Consider the following 20,763-nt stretch of genomic DNA (forward strand, 5'->3'; position numbering starts at 1 on the left):
CCAGCTGACTCAGTTTTCCATCAACTAACCCCCTCACATCACCCATTTTACATTTTAGCCAAGATTTCAAGGGTTTCTTCTTAAGTGTGTACCAAGAAATGAAGGGAGGGGAAGTTTTCTACTTAGAAGTTCACTGATGAAGACAATACTGCTATGTATCAGAAATCCTAACATTCAATAAAAATGAAAAAAAAATGAACTCTCTATGTTTAATATGATGGAAATTGACCTTTAGTAATAACTCAAGTAATTATTTATTGTTGCTGAGTAGGGACAATCTTCAGGCATATTCTGTCTTGCAATGATTTATGGGAAGCTGTTGGAAAAAGTGGAGTTCAGTAGGAGGTTGAACATCTTTTAGGTGTAGAGAATTTGGACTTTAGTAGATAAGAGTTTCCTGTTTCTCTGTAGTTTGTGGTTGGTCTATATTATCAAATAACACACTTTATTTTCTTTTCATTTAGTTCATTTGTGGTTGAACGCCAGCCCTGCATGCCAACCCACCCTCAGAGGCCAATGGTACTTAAAACCCTCATTCAGTTCACTGTAAAACTGAGGTAGGCAGACCACATCCTATTGTTTGATGCCCGTGAAGCCCTAGCTTCTGTGTTTTTCATTCAGCTATTTTGTTTTTTTCAGCTGAGCACATGCTGTTGGTTCAGCACTGAGCTTTGGTAAATTCCTAAAAAACATAGACATCCCTGCTAGTCAAGAGCATAACAGTGTGGGATATTAATGAGGACATGAGGGATATTAGCATGAAAATGTGTGATTAACTGCTGAAAATTTAACTTTAGAGAGGACTGGAGAGATAAGAGGAGAAAATTGCAGGAGAGAAAGCCTGAAGAATTATGGCTTTGGATCCTGTTCTATAATAATGTGGACCAGGGAGAAATAGAATAGACAAGACAGATGGAGAACAGATTGTGGAAGCATTGAGTATCTTGTCCAGGAAATGCAGTGGCATGGTCTTCCCACAATTTCCCAGGCACTAGCTTTTTGGATTTTCACAAACGGAACACCATAGTTTTCTGTATGTCTCTTATTGTACACCTGACTTAAAGACATATGGCTTTGTCATTTTTTTCTTTGTTTTAAATATGTGTTTCCATTAGCATGAACATTCAAAACTACACTTTTCCTAACAAAATGTGTATAGTACTTTCAGACTGGAGGCGTGGCTCAGGTGGCAGAGTCATGAGCAAACGAAGCCACACCAAGAGCACAAGGCCCTGAGTTTAAGCCTCAGAAGTTCAAGAAGACAGTGCCAATAAGGGAAAGCAGGATAGCGATGTGGCAGCTACATTTATCAATGACCCACTAAACCTAAAATGCCTGTTGAGCAAAAAGGGAGGATTGGAAAACCCAAAATTCTGAGTAGAAGAGGTCCCTGAATAGGTACCACCTTGCATGTTTGTGAACGACTCTTTCTATGAGGATCCTGTCTTCTCCCTGAGTGCCGAGTGCTCCTCTTCTGTCTGAACTGTTTCCTCACTATCTTGTAGATGATCTATTATTTATTATTTACTGTGCAAGGGTTTCCCAAAAAAACCCTTTCTACCATAGCCCCGCATCTTCCCATTTCAAAGGGAGGGATGGAACTCTGTTACCAGTCATTGCCACATCAGCATCTCACAGCGAAGCAATCCTTCTTGAAGCAGGCGAGAAAGGAAGATATGACTTCACATCATCTTCATCACCTACTATCAAGGACTTTTTACTCCATATACCTCAAATCCTGAAACCCATCCTGTGTTTTGCATAGGATATTTAAGGAATCTGTGCTATAGTACACCTACACTTTGGTTTGAGTTGTCTGTGATCTACAATTTAAGGGTTTTGCCTATGAGTTTTTGCCATACTCTCTGTATTCTATCTTTTCTTTAATTTATGTAAAGTCATGCCCACATTTCTCCTTTCCTCAGTCTTTACTATGGCTGTTTCCAGGTACCTGGGCCTATACTGAGTATATATGAGGAGCTCAATATATGTGAAGTGGATGAATAAAACTTGGAGTGAATGTGTGAGTAAATGAATGAGTGAGTGACTACATCAGCAGCTGTACTGAACCCACAGATAGACATAGCAAAGGATGCTCTCTTAAGAAGCCAGGAGAGTGAGAGAATAGAGGAGGGGCTGATACCAAAAAGATTTAAAAGAATTCTCATCTGAAACTTAATCACTTGGTTGTTTGAAATAAGATCTTTTTTAGTTATGAACATTTTTTGCTGTTTCTTAAAATATAGTATATGTTTGGAGACTTACATTTTATTGAATTTGAATTTCCCATATTCATTTCAGAGACCAGGGTCCTTCTCAGTATTTTCTATCATAAAACACTTAGCACTTAACTTTATAAAATACTTTTAAACAATATTAATCTAATATGAGTAGACCTGTGAGTAGACCTGTGAAGAACATTTCTTGTATCTGTACATTTCACTCAGATTTGGACGTTAAGCAAAATACAGAGTTGTTTTTCTGATTGAGCCAGTTTATTAGCTAGCATCAACTGAAGGACTATGCAAACATTTTTCAAATAGATGTCAATGATATTGAGGGGTTGATGTCAACATTAGTACTAACAGTCTAAAGAGGAATCCTGCACATCAGCAGCTAGGTGCTGGTGGCTCACTCCTGTAATCCTAGCTACTCAGGAGGCTGAGATCTGAGGGTTGCTGTTCAAAGTCAGCTCAGGCACCAAAGTCCATGAGACTCGAATCTCCCATTAACTACCAGAAAACTGGAAGTGGTGCTATGGCTCAAAGTGGTAGAGCACTAGCCTTGAGCTGAAGGGCTGAGGAACAGCACCTAGGCCCAGAGTTCAAGCCCCATGACCACCACCACCAACAAAAGCACATCAACATATAACTGGAAATAATGTAAGCTAAATTTATATGTACATGCTATGAATATAATTCTTTAAATGTCAAAAATCTTTTTGATATTTTTAATTAAAAATTTTGGTTATTGTTTTGTTCCAGACTTCTAATAAAATTACCAGAACTAAACTATCAGGTAAAGGTTAAAGCATCAATTGACAAGTAAGTTTTCTAATTTCATTTCAAGACATAACAATGTAAGATTTTTAAATAAATTGTTCTTAATTCATACAATAATTTTGAACTTTAAAATTTACTTCTCTAACTTTCCAAATCAATATCTTCACATAATTGTTTTGAAGTTCAAACATTTAACAGAACTTAAGAAGATTTAATTCTTAAAAATTTACTATAACAACTTAAAAGGAAATTCTGTACACTATCTTTTAAAGTGTCCTAGAAATTTTGGATAGATTTATTTAATAGCTCATTTTAAAGAATCTTCTTGTTTTTACAGGAATGTTTCCACTCTAAGGTAAAATACTAATTTTGTAGATTTTTTTGTTATTCTCAAAAGCTATATTGTACCCGAGACCATATTAATCACTAACATTTCTTCCTAGCAATCGAAGATTTGTCCTTTGTGGAACTCATGTCAAAGCCATGTCTATTGAAGAATCTTCCAATGGGAGCCTCTCAGTAGAATTTAGGCATTTGGTAAGTTTGGCAGTAAATTTACATAGGCTAAGAATCCAGTATTTTATTGTATTTCATTGGTGAAATTAAGGGCCATAATGAGAAGTAAAACATGCCATCACTGAAACAATAGAAAGAATATTGACTTTTTTTTTAGTTTTAATTTGAGTAGTTCTTTTTAATTGTAATTTAATTTATCATATTTTATTAGCATCAATTAGCTTTATTAGCACCAATTAGTAAGTTTTTTCTTTAAAAAATTTATTGTAAATGTGATGTGCACAGAGGGATTAAAGTTACATAGGTCAAGTAATGAGTACATTTCCTTTTGAACAGTGTCACCCACTCCATTATTCTCACTCTGTGTTTTTCCTCTCCCATCTCCCCTCCCACCAAAGTTGTATAGTCCATTTCTAACATAGTGTCTACTAACATCACTGCTGAATTGGTTCACCCTTTGTCCCACATTTCTATGCTTCCCTTTCCCATCCCCAAATCAGATAAACTTATATATAAGACAAAGGGTACAGAAATCAAATACACCAACAAAAGGGTACAAAACAAAGAAAAAAGGAAAAGAACCATAAACAGTACAATAAAAAAAACCTCTTGCTTCCATATGCACATAGTTATGGAGCTCCTGCAATCCTCTCCTATGACTATCCTCCTTTGGCCACACTGTGTGAATGTTTAGAGTGCTGTTTAATTAATCATGTCCAAGAGCAATTATTTTTCTTTTACTATCCATTGGTCTTATTTGTAGATTTACAGGTGCATCCTAATTGTTACAAATGAGGGAAACATGCAGCCTATGTTTCTTTGGGCCTGGCTTATTTCCCTTAGCATAATTTTTTTTCCAAGTCTTTCTGTTTCCTTACAAATAGGGCAATGTCATTTTTTTTTATGGTGGGAGCATAGAATTCCACTGTGTATATATAAACATTTTCTTGATCCCTTCATCCCCCGAGGGGCATCTGGGTTGACTCCATATCTTAGCTATGGTAAACAATGCTGCAATGAACATGGTTGTGCTAGTGGTTTTAGTGTAGCCTGGTTTGTGGTCATTTGGATAAATGCCCAGGACTGAGATTGCTGGGTCATAGGGAAGGTCTATGTTTAGTCATTTGAGGAACCTCCATACTGTTTTCCAGAGTGGTTGAACAAGTTTACACTTTCACCAACAGTGTAGTAGGGTTCCCTTTTGGCTACCTCCCCTCCAGCATCTGTTTTGTTAGTTTTCTTGATAATGGCCATTCTAACTGGGATGAGGTGGAATCTCAATGTTTTGATTTGCACTTCTTTTATGACCGGAGATGTTGAATATCTCTTCATGAAGAACACTGAACTTTAAGGTAGTTTGAGTACTTAACAATAGTGATGTAGTACCTAAGTCTATATAGTTGTTGTTCATTATACTTGGATGTCTGTCTTACAATGAAAGGGCAATCTTGGTTTCATTTTTTTTAAATCTCTCCAAGGAGCTACATTTAGTAACAACATGCATGGCTGAAGACAGTCTCCTTTTAGAACAGCTTGGGCAAATAGTTTATTCCCATTCATGTTTGCTTTGACATGTCTAGACAGTTCTGACACAGCTTCATCCTGTTGCTGCTTGTGTTTACCACTTCCTCTTGACCTAGAGTTCTCTTCCTGTCTTCTTTCTAATTCTTTGCAAGCTTTTAGATTCCTAAAGGTCCTACTGGTTTTCTTGCCAAAAAACATGTTACTACTCTGATTTACTGGCATTTAGTAGAATATGGTCTGAATGTTAGGGTAGCACCACTAATAAAGTCTATTTTCTGAAAAATAAAACTTTTTGGTGAACAGAACAATATCTGCCTATACAAATGTATACCAGCATTTTGTTTTTTTTATTTTATTTGGTTTAGTTTTTAGTACTTACTTATGTTGAATCCTAGCTAGGCAGCAAGGTTAGGTTTCAATGAGTTAGAAGACATCTGAGTTACTGTTCTAGAAATCAAAACAATGACCAAGAAAGTCATAGCAGTAGCAGAAAATGTTACTCTATCTAAATCCTGTCATTTTCTTTTCCAAGCAACCAAAGGAAATGAAGTCCAGTGCTGGAAATAAAGGAAATGAGGTATGAAATACTTCCTTCTTAAGAATTCTTCCAGAAATAGAATCCTGTAATATTTTATTCTTACAAAGATCTGAAACTGCTTGATTTTATGTAAAACCAAGTCCATATTTCTTTAATTATAAACAAAGTTTGGTGACTGCAGGCAATATGCAACCTTTTTAAAGTAGAAAATAAAAATAGCATATCACAACACCCTCCAAAAAACATTTTTAAGCTTTTGGTACATATCATCAGCATTTTGTTTATGTATGTATTATTTTTAAAACCCATCATGTGCATTCTTTCATAGCCTTTTATTTGACAAAGCATTCATGCTGAATAGCTTTCCATGGCTTAACTCTTAGTGTATCCATAGCTTTGCTCTTAATGATTTGTTTGTATTATATTGTATTTTATAGGTATGCCACAATTTCTTTATCCAGCCCTCCAGAATAGTAAAATATCTTAAAAAACACTGAATTTCCCTTGGATTCGAGGGTAAAACAAAAAAGTAATGACCTATAATGTGAAAATCTGATGAAAAACAATCCTACTAATTCATTGTATCAATTACCTTGTGCTCTTATTTGTGTTTCACCAGCTGAATAAAGAAACAAACTGAAATAGTCTGACTACTCATATCAAGTCAGGAGATGACAGAGGGGTCAAACTTTGAATTAAAACTAATCTTGAAAACCACCTACAGATCTAGTTCATTTTCTATATGATCCTCATGCATATCTATGTATTTGGAAGTAGGAAATCTGGGTTTGGGTAGTAACTCAAAAATGTGATTTTGCCAAATGATTTGACGGAGAAACATTTTTTTTTCTTTTGAGTCCAAGAGAGCAATGATAATGCTCCCTATTTAGATATAGCATATGTAAGACAACCTACACAATGCAGTTATACAGATGTGAGGCTTGTTTCCAGTGCAGTCTGGAGATTTTTTTTTTTTTTGCCAGCCCTGGGGACTTAACTTTGGGCCTGAGCACTGTACCTGGCTTCTTTTTGCTCAAGGCTAGCCCTCTACCACTTGAGCCACAGCTTACTTCCAGCTTTTTCTATATATGCGGTGCTGAGGAATCAAACCCAGGGCTTCACGTATATGAAACAAGCACTCTACCACTAGGACATATTCCCAGCCCCTCCAGTGCAGCCTCTATGGATCCAATCTTCTGGCATTATAGTCACAACTGTTAGGATTATACATCTTTGAACTATTTGGAAGAAAAGCACATTGTAAATAAAAAATTATAAATAGATAGGAAAAGTTTGAGATACCTAGTGTACAGCATGTTGATTGTAGTTAATGATGAAATACTATGTTCTTAAAATGGCCAAAACAGTGAATGATGTTATCATAAGAATGATGACTAGGGCTGGGGATATAGCCTAGTGGCAAGAGTGCCTGCCTCGGATACACGAGGCCCTAGGTTCGATTCCCCAGCACCACATATACAGAAAACGGCCAGAAGCGGCGCTGTGGCTCAAGTGGCAGAGCGCTAGCCTTGAGCGGGAAGAAGCCAGGGACAGTGCTCAGGCCCTGAGTCCAAGGCCCAGGACTGGCCAAAAAAAAAAAAAAAAAAAAAAAAAAGAATGATGACTAAATGAAATAATGTATACGTTAATTAGCTAGATTTAGCATTACACTAAGTTTATAGACTTCAAAGTAGGCTGATGTAAATATATAGTAAATACAGATATGTGGCATATTATGTTTATATTATGCATGCACAAATGGTATGTATGCATACTATTATGCATAGTGTAAAATGCATATTGTAAATATACATTTGGTAAATAAATATAGTATTTATCCATTTAAAAATTAATAATAATGTTTCTCAGGTTGTCTAAGTTGGGATAACAATCACACTTACTCAGAAACTAAAAATTAAATACTAAAACAGAAAATAAATAAATCCAGCATCCAACAACTTCCAATCTATCACACCCCTACAAAACTACAATGATCTGTCACAAAAGGTTTCATGGCCTTTCATTTTTCAATGTGACAATTCTTCCTTCCCATAGATGTATATTAAAAAAAAACATTTTCCAATTACCATAGCCCTACCAAAGATAAGCTATTTTCTCCCTCATTAGAATTGGTATTTATGATAGAACCCCAAGCAAGTTTATTTTTGCCAAAAATGTCATATGGTCAGAGCTCTTGAATTTGAGGATGTTCTAGTCAGATAAATAAGTGAGAAATTCTTTCCCATAAAGGTTTCCTAAGCCACCTACTGAAAAATTAGCACATGCTAGATAAAAGTTTTATATATCCCACTGGAATTTTGATCAACATTGTCATTTAGTTTACTTCTGTGAATATTATTATCATGTATGAGTTTGAACAAACTAAACACAAGTATTCTGAACATTTCTCACACGTAAAAATAAACGTAAAAAAATCCAATGGGAATATATCTGAAACTTTGGCAGTGTATTATCATCTTGATAAAAAATAAAATCAAAACCTTTATTTAGATTTCTCTAGAGACATAAATCTAAGTAAATCATCTCCAACTACACAAAAAAGACATTTTCTTATTAATACTGTCTAGTTATAGTGCATTAAATTTATCCTGATAACAAAAAACAAAACCACTCAGTCATAGAATGTCTTTGTTTCTACCTTTTTTGGGGGGTGGGGGGGTGGTCAGGTTCATTATGAATTAAGCTAATCTTTGAGCTCCCCCTACTGATAGAATTTTAGTATGACCCAGGTACATTTTTTAAAAAGCTGTAGAAGCAGTTGACTGTTCACAAAACAAGCAGTTTAGTAAGACATTTTAGGTTTGGCTGATTAGTAAGGATGACCAAAGGAAAGTCAGGAAAAAGTAGAAGAGAACTGGAATGATTCGATTCATCAATCCATGAGGCTGGGATTGTATAAATAAATTTCAAGCAACAGGAAGTTATTGTTCCTTTGTGAGCTCCTACAGCAGGAGTACACAGCATGGTAAGAATTCATTGAATAAATCTTCACAGCCTTTACGATGCACTGGGAACTGTCTTAAGATCTTCCCACTTGAGTCACACACCCAGTCCATCTGTCCTTTATTTTTAAGGGCCAGATCCTGCAGATGTTGACTTTCATCAGCGTCATATGTTGATGGCCACCTAGGTTGATCCCATGTTTTGACTAATGTGAATTGTATTGCTATAAACATAAATGTACAAGTACTTTGGAAGTATATTGATTTAAATGCCTTCAGATATACACCCAGGAGTAGCATGACATAAGATAACTATCACAGGATAGTTCTATCTAATTTTGTTGTTGTTGTTCATTTGTTTGCTTTGTGCTGGTACTGGGGCTTCAGTTCAGTGCCTCATATTCTCCTTGGCTTTTTCCACTCAGGGCTGGCACCTCCCACTTGAGCCATACCTTCACTTCTACCTCTTTCATTTTTGAAAGAACTTCTGCATGGATTTCCATAGTGGCTGCACTAATTTACATCCCCACCAATAGGGTATAAGGTTCTCTTCCCCCACATCCTCATCAGCATTTGTTGTTTTCTTGCTGATAGCCATGGTCAGCAAAACTACTATTGTGAAATAGTTACTTTAACCTGAAGTGATTCAATGCAACCCCCATCAAAATTTCAAGGAATTATTCACATAAATAGGAAATACAATCATAAAATTAATATGGAAGCATAAAGGACACTGGAAAGTACAAGCAAATCTAAGCAATGAGGGCAATGCTGGAGGTATTTACAGTACCTGATTTCAAATTATACTTCAAATTAAATGGGTTAATTCATTAAAATAGTAAGAAAAAGTAAAAATTGCCAATATATGCATTAAAAATGTAAATCAAACCTACAATGAGATTCCATCTCATAGCAATCAGAAAGGCCATAATAAAGAAAAAATAAAAAGCGAAAACAAACAAATTAGTCCATCTACTATGAACAGAAGTATGGATGGTTCTCAAGAATCTAAAAATAGGGCTAGAAATAAGGCCTAGTGGTAGAGTGTTTGCCTCGTGTACATGAAGCCCTCGGTTTGATTCCTCAGAAAAAGCCAGAAGAGGTGCTGTGGCTCAAGTGGTAGAGTGCTAGCCTTGAGAAAAAAGAAGCCAGTGGCAGTGTTCAGGCCTTGAGTTCAAGTCAAAAAAAAAGAAAGAAAAACTAAAAGTAGAACCAGCATAAGATCTTGCTATACCACCTTTGGGTACATATCTGAAGGAATGCAAGTCAGGATACAATAAAGATGCCTCCACATCCATGCTCATTCAGCACTATTCACACTGGCCCAGAAATGCAATCCGACCAGGTGCCCAACAACAGATGAATGTATAAAGAGCAATGGAGGGGTTTTTGTTGTTGTTGTTTGTTTTTTGATTTTTTAACCATAAAGTAATTTTGACATGTGTAGGGAAATGGATGAAACTGGAAATCATCCTGTTAAGTGAAATAGGCCAGACTTGCAAAGACAGATATGGCATGTTTTCTCTTATATAAGAATTAAGATTTTTTTGTAAAAGATATAAAGCTGGGCACCAGTGACCTACTCAAGAGGCTGAGATCTGAGGATCATGGTTCCAATTAATCACCAAAAGGCCAGAAGTAAAGGAGTGGCTCAAGTGGTAGAGCTCTAGCCTTGAATGAAAAAACTCAAGACTAGGCCCTGAGATCAAGCCCCAGGATTGATGTGAGCGAGCACGCACACACACACACACACGCACACACACACACACACACACACACATACACCCCTGAAATTAGAAGGATAATTATTTGTAGGAGAAGGGGACATGTGGAAAACTCAAGGAGAGAGTGAATATAACCAGTGTGTACTATATACATCTATGAACATGTCACAATGAAGCCCTGGATTTGGTGGTGGTACTGGGGTTTGAACTCAGCTTCCTCTTGCCAGGCAAGTGCTCTACCAATGATTGTACCCAAAAATCTGTCTTATACAATTAACATAAACTGGAAAGAGGAGGGAGGGGGAGGGAGAAAGGTAGGATAGGAGATGGAAAGCAAGAAAGAGGGAAGAAAGGAAGAAGAAAGAAGGAGAGAGGAGAGAGGAAAAAAATAAAGGGGAGAGAGAGAGAGAGAAACAGACAGAGGATACTACCTAATTTAAGGCAACGGTTGATCCTCATCCTTCTCTGCCCATCTGCCACATAACCTGGATAAAACATGGTCATTTTGAAGGATTCTGGGCATTTTCTTTTCTGACTTCAGGTTCCCAATTATGTCTTATGTATGTCCCTCTTATAGAATATTATGTGAACGTCTTAATAATACCAACTACCAACTCCCTGACTTTGGGTTCCTCAGTTCTACTTTTATGGTTATTAACAACTCTGGACAGACATATGTATTAAATGATTGAGAATACACTAAGATTCCAGCAATAATACTTAAGTAAGCCCACATTCTGAACTCCCTTAAAATTGTAGGCCCCTGTGAAAGACTACCTGTCAGGATGCCTGAAGACTCCTGGAATTATATTTAGGTAAAGAGAGGAAAATAAATGACACCTTGTTCCCGGAAGATCCAGGAAATCCAAGCCGGTGCCTCAGAGCTACCTTTTATACTGGGGACCTGGGGGTAGGTGACACATGGAATATTTAGTCCCTCATCTTACTATCATCAGGCAGTTGTTAGCTGTTTTCCTTTCCTTTCTTTGGCTGGTGGTAGTGTTTGAACGTAGAGCTTCACACATGCTTGGCTTGATTGCTCACAGCTGCTACTCTGCCACTTGAGCCAGCCCTCAGACTTTTTGTTCCGTACTTTTAAAATATGTAACATATTTTTTGAAAAATAAAAAAAGCAGTTGAAACCCACTGGGTCAGACAATCTCTGAAGCCACGTAGAATTAAGTTGTTGTTGTTGTTGTTTTAATCCAAGAAAGTGCAACATGAGGGTATGGGGGTCAGATTTTGTGCATGAGCGTATGTGAGTTAAATAATTTCTTTTGGAATTTCTCAGCCCTTCCGGAGAGACTGTCCATATATGCTGCTACCAAAATCAAGATTAGCAATCTCTGCTCCTACTGTTGTATTTTTTTCAGGGAAGAGTCACAATGAAAAATGACTCTATCACCTAGACAGTCTAGTGGCCTGACTTTGAAACATCAGTCTATACTTGTAAAGTGAACATTCCCGGGAAATAACCTTTCCCAGGAGGTCCTTATCACACAGGGAGCCTGTTAGAGTGATTACTGAAATGTGAAAACTATGAATAAGGAAGCTGGGATTGCAGTCTCTCCAGTTTGCTCTTTGTCAGTAGACTTAACTGATAAATGACCATTTTAGCCACAGAGTAAGGTGTTAGGTGATTTTGTTTATGTACTGAAAAGGCATGAAGCACAAAGAAGATATTAGTAAAGCCTGGGTGACTTGAGTTTCATTTAACAAAATAGCCAAACAGATGTTCTTTCAAGGTCCAGTGTTCTCAAACACACTACTCACTCCCCAACTAGGCCAAACGTTTCACAGCATGTTGCTTTCCTTCTAAACTAACTGAATGAGTTGTGGCTCTTTCTTGAGAGAAGAAATTAGTATAAGAATATGACTGAAAATTCAGTTCCTTTAGATTACAACATCCATTCCATACCCTAATTTTACAGCTTCATCCTACTTGTCATGTTACATTAACTTCTTATGATGTTGTGATTACCTGCTATTTCTTATATGAGTGTACTACTCATTTCTTCTGTTCCCAGCATCAAACCCAGTGTCCAGCAAAAAGACAGGAGCTCAATAACTACATGGATTTTTTGTGTGCCAGTTCTGGGGCTTGAACTCAGGATCAGGGCACTGTTCATGAACACCTTATTTTCTTTCATTTTTTGTTGCTCAAAACTAACACTCTACCTGTTGAGCCACAGCTCCATTTCTGGCTTTTGGGTAGATAATTGGAGATAAGAGTCTGCCTGAGTTGGCTTTGAAATAGAATCCTCAAATTCCTGAGCAGCATGGACCACCAGCACCTGACAAATGAATGGTTTTCATTGTTTTCTAAATGCCACAGTTTCTATGTGCAACATATATATATATAACATATGCCATATATTATATATATTATAGCTGGCTTTAAAAAAAGCATAGGATTTTTTTCTCGGGCTTTTTCTTCTAAGTTGTTTCTATAGTTTTCCAGAGCATATAGAACACTGAGAAGAATGTAGTGGCATCAGACTGAAGGAAAAGTAAAAGGACTCTCGGGGAGAGTGCTGGTCAAGCTGTTTGACCAATTTCTTGCTTTATCCAATAGATATATTTGTGTAGCAGTACTATATAGTCAATCAAATTAGAATATTTTATCATAAGTACATATCATTAATATGGATATTTTACATCTAGTAATAGTCTCAGATGATTCGGATTACTGTAGGACATTAATCTTATCCCTGGTTGTTATCTATAATATTTTCCTGATCTATGAGGAATAGACCCCAGGACTGGACTGGTTTGGACTACACTGATAAAATAACCGAGATGGGGATTGATGGCTGTGGAAGTTTTGAAAATTATGATGCTTCCTTTTGTCAGAGATCTTTTTCTCCAGTCATTGGTAGTGTGTGTCAGCTTCCTTGCTAGGTTTTTCCTAAATAAATATCACTATTGTATCAGAGAATTTTCAAATAAACAATATAAATTAGTTTTAACCACTGAGACAATTTCTCCTCATCCATATTCTGTTTCAGTAAACTCATATCTAAATTCCCATTTCCCAAAATTAACAGACAATCCTGTATGTCATTACTCTGTGGAATCCTGGCTTTCATTCTCTTTCACAGCCTGTATTTGGAAGGTGCACACACAAGTACAACAGACAAATGTCAACTCAAAGAGCCAACAAAATTATTGAAGACTGACCCTATTACATTAGCTCATCTAAATGATATAAGCTAGCAAGAGGGAGAGTTGGGGCCTGTAATTTGGGTTTTCCTTACCTTAGACTCAGCACAAAATACCTAACATCTAATAACTATAATCTATGTGAGAATTTCTCCTCCATTCAATAACCAGCTTTCTAGCAGACACTAAGTGGTTATCCTACAATTTAACAGAGCCCTAACACCATCAGTCTAGAGATAGTGCCAGCTCCTACAGGGTAAGGCACAGTAAGAACTGTCCAATAGCAACGACACCCAGATAGTGATCTGCCCTTCTGACCAATAGATAGTAAATGCATTCCTCAGGTTCAACTGATTTGCAAGAGATGCTCAAAGGATTCAGAGAAATAACTACTTGATTCCAAAGGCTCTCATACAGGATAGAAATGGTCAGCCAGCAGGAAGAAACTGTTAAGGCAAGGTCTACAGGAAGGAGCATGGAGCGTCCATGTACTTTCTAGGCCTACCATCCTCCCAGAACTTCCACCTGTTCAGTAACCAAGAAGTCCATAAATTTGTCATTTTGATTTTTATAGAGGCTACACTAAATAGGAATGACTGATTACATTCTTACCACTGAGATCAACTCATCCTTCAGCCTCTTTCTCCTCCTCAGAGGTCAGAGTGTGACATGAAAGTCTTAAGCTCACTTTAGAAACCATGTGGTCTTTTCTTCAGGTTTGCTATTCTAGGTATAAGGGATGGCCTAGGAGGCACATATGAAATTCAAGGTCCTTTACGGAGATAGAAAAGGAGATGAGTTTTGATCCAGAAGAGCCACAGCCTATCCATGCCCTATTCCAGTGGGACATTGTGGAACTAGCACTAGTTGTCAATTAGTTTATGTAACGGCAGTGTTTCAAAGCAGGAAGTTTTATAAGTCAACTTTTAAAGATGTGGTATTAGATCTCTGTGCCTGAGGGTACATTCTTGTAGGATACTGCCCATTACTGAGCTGGATGAGAGTTGTGAGGGTATCTGTTAGTAAATACAAAAAGGCATTTGTGCCTTCTTCCACTGTCTCAGTGCTTTGCATTGTATAAACACTCATCTCATAGGGTAGTAAGATTTTCTGTCATTTAAAAATGCATGTTTTATCTGCCTTGATACTTATACAAATACCAGTTACTTCATCTTGTGCTCATCCAAAGAAACAGCAATTTTTTACAACTCTGTGAGAGGAAGGGGGAACTAGCTATTTGATGTGCTGATATATTGAAAGTACTTTCAGGGGTACTCTAAGGGACTTTCAGGCAGAATTTTCATTATAACTTTCTGCTTACCCACTAAAGAGTGATTCCAATCTACTCAATCTAACTCCCTGCAGGCAATATAAGATTACCATAATGATCTAGCTCAAAGGAGGGAAGAGATTTTTTTTTATTCTGTACTTCCTTTTTAGAAACAAATCTAATATGATCACTGCCAATAAAGGCTTCTATAATTATTATTCATATCATATTTGACTTTTTTTTACATTATTGAGGTTTTGAACTCAGGGCTTCATGCTGCCAGGCAGGTTCTCTACTGTTGAGCAATAATTATAGTTCTTTCATTCATGTGAAGGCCATTTTTTATTGTAATTATAAGGTGATGAACAGAGGGGTTACTGTTTCACAATTCAGGTAATGAGTACTTTTTTTTCCAGACAATGCCATCCTTTCCTTCACACTCCTTCCTGGTTTTTCTCACCCATCCCCACCCATAAGTTGTACAGTTCATTTTCAACAGTGTCTACTGAGTACCACTTGTACATTTGTTCACCCTTTGTCACTCAATTCTGTTCTCCCTTATCCCCCTCCAATGACAGATAAGTGCACAAAAAAAAACCCAAAAAAACCCTCTTGTTTCCATTTCCTGGAATTCATTTTGATAAATATTGCTTTGTATGATCAGAGGCACAGAGGCATTATGCACTTGGGTTCCTCCCGTTAAGAGTATCCTCCTCTGATCTCACTGTAAAGGCTATTTTTGAGACTTAAGGTTTTGCTTCCTGCACAGATGCACACCTGCCACTTTTACATTACCCCTTCTAGCTGAGATAATAGACAAATAGAACCATTCTCAGAATATTCTGTTGCATGGAATCTCAAGGACTTTTCTGCCCAAGCTGACCTAGAACCATGGTCCTTCCATTCTCAGCCTCCCCAGTATTCACAGATATGAGCCTCCAACTGGCAGCTTGACTGATTTTCATTATTTTTAAATGATTAAAATGGACTCTGAATTGTTATCAGTGCATATTCAATGATACTTCTTCCTTTATCCTTAACTGTCTCCTCCAACCCCACCCTGATCTCTTTCTCTCTATCTCTCTTCCACCCCCCTCTCTCTCTGTCTGTCTCTCTCTATTTGGTAATACTGGGGTTTGAAGTCAACACTTTATGCTTGGTAGGCAGGTGCTCTTCCACTTCAGTCACACTTTCAGTCTTGCACCTCGATTTTTCTAGTTTAGTTAAGTCCACTTCTGTTAGCATTTCTAGGGATTAATAAATTGTCTTCTTTGTCTCTCAAAATTGACCACATCCCTTTTGAGTTTTAACATAAAGGGGGCATACTGATTCAAGAATAATTCTCTTTAAAATTCTATCTGAAGTTCTTGTAAGCTTATGACAGGTTTTTGAATAAGCTTTTTTTTTAACAAGTTCACATGGCATGTTAAGAATAACTACAACAGTGGTATAACTCTTCTTTTCGTAACGTGGAGTTCATTTCACTTGGCATCTTCTTATGTGGTCATATGGGTGTAGCTATTGGGGTATTTTGGTCTTCTACCATGACTGGCCTATTCATGTACTAGCTATTCCCTATGAGGGACACCATAGGGTTTATGTTTCCTTGGGTCTGGGTCACTTCACTTAGTTTGATTTTTTTCTTAAGTCCTTCCATTTCCTCATGGATGGGACAGTGTCATTCCTTCTGATGGAGGCATAGAATTCCGTTGTGTATATGTACCACATTTTCCTGATTCACTCGTCTGCTGAGGGGCATCTCGGTGGGTTCCATGTTTTAGCAATGACGAGTTGTGCTGTGATGAACATAGTTGTGCTGGTGGCTTTAATGTGGTCTTGCTTGTAGTCTTTTGGGTAGATGCCCAAAAGTGGAGGCTGGATCATAGGGGAGCTCTATGTTTAGCCTTCTTAGGAATCTCCACACTGCTTTCCAGAGGGGTTGAACAAGCTTGCATTCCCAACAACAACGTAGTGGAGTTCCCTTTTGGCCACATCCTCTCCAGCATTTGTGATTATAAGATTTCCTGATAATAGACATTCTTACTGGGATGAGGTGGAATCTCAATGTTGTTTTGATTTGCATTTCTTTTATGGCCAGTAATGTAGAGCACTTTTTCAAGTGACTTGGCCATTCTCATTTCCTCTTCAGAGAAGTCTCTTTTTAGGTCTTTAGCCCATTTGGTGAGAGGGCTGTTGGTTCTTTGATTGTTTGATTTGGACAAATTTAACTTTTTGAGTTCTGTATATATTTTAGATATCAGGCCTTTTTTATCTTTCCCCAATCTGTGGGCTTTCTATTTATCTTGGAAGGTATATCCTTTGCCCTGCAGAAGCTCTACAGTTTGATACAGTCCCACTTGTCCAGCCTTTCTTTGATTTGTTGGATTTCTGGGCCTTTGTTGAGGAAGTTTGTTCCATTACCAAGGAGTCCTAGAGTTTCTCCTATTTCTTCTTGTAGAGTTTTCAGGGTGTTTGATTTTATTTCCAGGTCTTTGATCCATTTGGAGTTGATTTTGGTGCAGGGTGATAAATAGGGGTCTAGTTTTAGTTTATTACAGGTGTTGACCCAGTTTTGCCAGCACCATTTGTTGAAGAGGCTGTCTTTGTCTATATTTTTAGGTTCTTTGTCAAAGATTAGGTAGCCTTAGGTCTGTGGGTTCATTTCTGGGTCTTCAGTTCTGTTCCATTGGTCCTCAGGCCTGTTCTTGTGCCAGTACCAAGCTGTTTTTATTACTATGGCTTTGTAGTACAATTTAAAGTTTGGTATTGATATTTTTCCTGCACTGTTCTTTCTACTTAGGGTTGTTTTTGCTATTCTAGTTTTTTTTTTTATTGTTCCATATGAATTTCTGAATTGCTTCCTCTATTTCATTGAAGAATGATGTTGGGATATTGATGGGTATTGCATTGAATTTGTAGATAGCTTTTGGTAATATTGCCATTTTCACTATGTTAATTCTCCCAATCCAGGAGCATGGGAGGTTTTTCCATTTCCTTAGTTCTGCCTTAATTTCCTTTCTTAGGTTTTAAAGTTTTCATCATAGAGTTCTCTCACTTCTTTGTTTAAGGTTATTCCTAGGTATTTTATGGTTTTTGAGGCTACTGAAAAAGGTGTTGCTTTTCTGATTTCAGCCTTACTCCTCAGGTGGTTGGCATATATAAAAGCCATTGATTTTTGAGGATTTATTTTATATCCTGCTACTTTGCCAAAGTTTTGGATCAGCTCTAGTAGCTTGGGAGTAGAGTCTATGGGGTTCTTTAGGTATAGGATCATGTCATCTGCAAAGAGAGAAAGTTTAACTTCATCTTTTCCTATTTGGATCCCCTTTGTGTTTTCTTCTTGCCTAATTGCTCTTGGCTAGGAATTCTAGTACTATGTTGAAGAGGAGAGAAGAGAGTGGACATCTTTGTCTTGCTCCTGATTTTAATTGAATAAGCTTTTGATCATGGAAATTCTGTGGGGCTTGGGCATAGCAAAATGCTGTAAGATCACAGCAGGGAGAATCTATAATTTCTTTCCTACTCCTTCCCCACCCCAACCCTAGAGGTATTCATTCCCAGAGGTATTATGTCCATATTGATGCTTCATTTTCAGCAGTTTACATATTAACTCAATTTTCATATAAAAGATTGAGCTATAAAATTCTTATGAGAATTCTCCATCCTTCTAAATTTCTCCCATCTGTACAATATTCTGTAACATGGGATCTAGATTACAGTTTTGCTTGATTAGGAAGTGAATAAAACTTCAGATATCACCTTATTAAAGTCTCTGAAGTAGAGGAAAATGTATGTGTCTCAACTACCATGTTTAACCAGAAGTGAATCTTTCTTTTTGCTGAACAAAATTATTATGTTAGCAAGAATTATTTCAGTATACCTACAAATGCATGGCTTATCCTATTAAGATTTGGTAAACCCAATGGACTAATTTTCAAAAATTAGCATAAGTTGCATTACAACAAGAATATGCTGTAATTTTATAATCCAGAAATCATCTTGTGTAGGACACTTTAAATCACTCTGTGAAAATAAAGAATTCTTAAACTCTGTATTGTTGAAAAAGCAATAACTGGAGAAATGTTCAATAATAAGAGGTATTTGGGGACATTAACTTTAAGACCTATTAATTTTTAGAAATAAATCTAATATTAGCAAGAATGCATTTGTAAAAAAAATAATAACAATTTGCTTCCCCTACAGGGCTGTCATATGGTGACTGAAGAGCTTCATTCCATCACCTTTGAGACACAGATCTGCCTTTATGGTCTCACCATTGATTTGGAGGTAGGTGTTTAAAGGACCATCTGATTGTTAATAATGTTTACTAATAATATTTTCAGGGATTGGAAAGCTCAGTTGTTTTTTAATTTTAGTACTTTATTCCATGTATTTTGTTTTGCATGATTCCATATATTATTTTGTTTTCAAAAAGTAATATATAAAATGTTCACTAGTTAACATGTTATTCTGCTTAAATGTAAGTGAGAAAAACTCATGAGCATTCTGAGTTTAATATAGGTTGAGTAATTTGTTGCCAACATTGCATTTTTGCTTGTTTGTTTTCTGGATATTTTGAGTCATAAATGCTCAATGGAAAACTTAACGAGATAGATAAAGTATACCTAAATACAAAATTTAAGTTAGATTTACAAATCAAGTAAAAGGAAGGTTTCTCTGTAGGGAGAAAAGCGATAGAAACTGCATTGCCAGGGATATTTGATCATATATTGATCTTTCAGTAATGCTCACCTTGATCAAAGACAAAACACACTTTGGAAATTAAATTGAACATGATTGACTATGAACTTTTTTGGCAGTACTAAGCTGCAAATTCAAAGCCTGGAGCTTGCTAGGCAGCACTCTACCCTTTGAGCCATACCTCCAACCCTCACCACGAGCTTCTTAAAGGAGGACACAATGTTTTGTTTGTACACCATTGTCAGTGCACAAAACTTAGCATGTAGCTGTAGATGCCCAATATGTATTGAATAAACAAATTCGTATGAGTGAAGACGTACTTTCACATATTATGAATCCTACTTACAGATTTAGAATTCTGGATTTTTTTTATTTTAGAATTCTGGTTTTACTTTTTAGTGAATACAAGCAAATTGTAAAAAATTGTTTTCGTAGGTTCCCTTCTCCTCTTTTGTCCCTAAACCTTTGTTTCCATTAGCTGTTAAGTTCCTCGATTGTGTATTTTACTGTCTACAGGAATCTGATATGTATTGTTGGGAAAGGACTATTATAAACTGATTAGCTTCCCAGCTTAATATGAGAAAACCTGTCGGTTTTTCACCAGGTAGAAAACCACATTACCAATAAAACTAAATTGAGTTTTGTAGCAGTAAGAGGAAACAGCTCTAGGTCCTACAGCACAATAAAATCCCCACTGTTAGTGGGGATTTTAATATTAATATTAATTAGTTAATATTATTATTAATTAGTTAATATTAATTAGTTGTTAAGTCATAATTTGAATATACTGATTTACTCCAAAAGTGGATATGACTTACAAGGAAGATGGATGTAATTTGCAAGGAAGATAGTTGCTAAATCAATAGACTCTCTGATTAGTCACATTTGAGACAATATGTGACATAAGGAAGTATTAGATATTTATGCAGTGTCATCTTTTGGTGCAGCTCCCTGATTGAAAACATCCTAAACTCTTAAAGGATTCCTGTTCTGTCTTTGCTGTGCTCTGGTTTATATCTGCTCTGAAAGTTCTGTTTTCACAGCTGTTTTAGCAACCAAACAGCATGGATGGGAAGAAGGGAGTGGGCTTGGGATGGTCTTTAAATAGCTGAGTGTTAACATCAGTGTAAGGTAGCACCACCCATAAGGACTAATTGTTTGTTTTAAACTAGACCAGTTCATTACCTGTGGTGATGATTTCCAATGTCAGCCAACTTCCTAATGCTTGGGCATCCATCATTTGGTACAATGTGTCAACCAACGATTCCCAGGTAGAGTTTCTAGTCCTATATTTTCTCTCATTTTTTTGGATTTATTGTTAACTCTGTGTGTGTGTGTGTGTGTGTGTGTGAGTGTGTGTGTG

At 36.8% G+C, this 20,763-nt stretch overlaps 1 protein-coding gene across 1 annotated transcript in view; it reads left to right on the plus strand.

Annotated features, from left to right (window-relative positions):
- Nucleotides 1-20,763, plus strand: part of Stat4 (signal transducer and activator of transcription 4) — a 100,313-nt gene that overhangs the window by 68,914 nt on the left and 10,636 nt on the right. Inside the window, exons 10-16 of the mRNA XM_048345068.1 lie at nt 465-557; nt 2,985-3,044; nt 3,340-3,357; nt 3,446-3,539; nt 5,575-5,619; nt 18,903-18,986; nt 20,573-20,671. Of these exons, the coding sequence (XP_048201025.1) occupies nt 465-557; nt 2,985-3,044; nt 3,340-3,357; nt 3,446-3,539; nt 5,575-5,619; nt 18,903-18,986; nt 20,573-20,671 (493 nt within the window). The remainder of the gene's footprint in view (nt 1-464; nt 558-2,984; nt 3,045-3,339; nt 3,358-3,445; nt 3,540-5,574; nt 5,620-18,902; nt 18,987-20,572; nt 20,672-20,763) is intronic.

The sequence above is a fragment of the Perognathus longimembris genome, chromosome 4, assembly GCF_023159225.1.
Source record: "Perognathus longimembris pacificus isolate PPM17 chromosome 4, ASM2315922v1, whole genome shotgun sequence".
Lineage (NCBI taxonomy): Eukaryota > Metazoa > Chordata > Mammalia > Rodentia > Heteromyidae > Perognathus > Perognathus longimembris.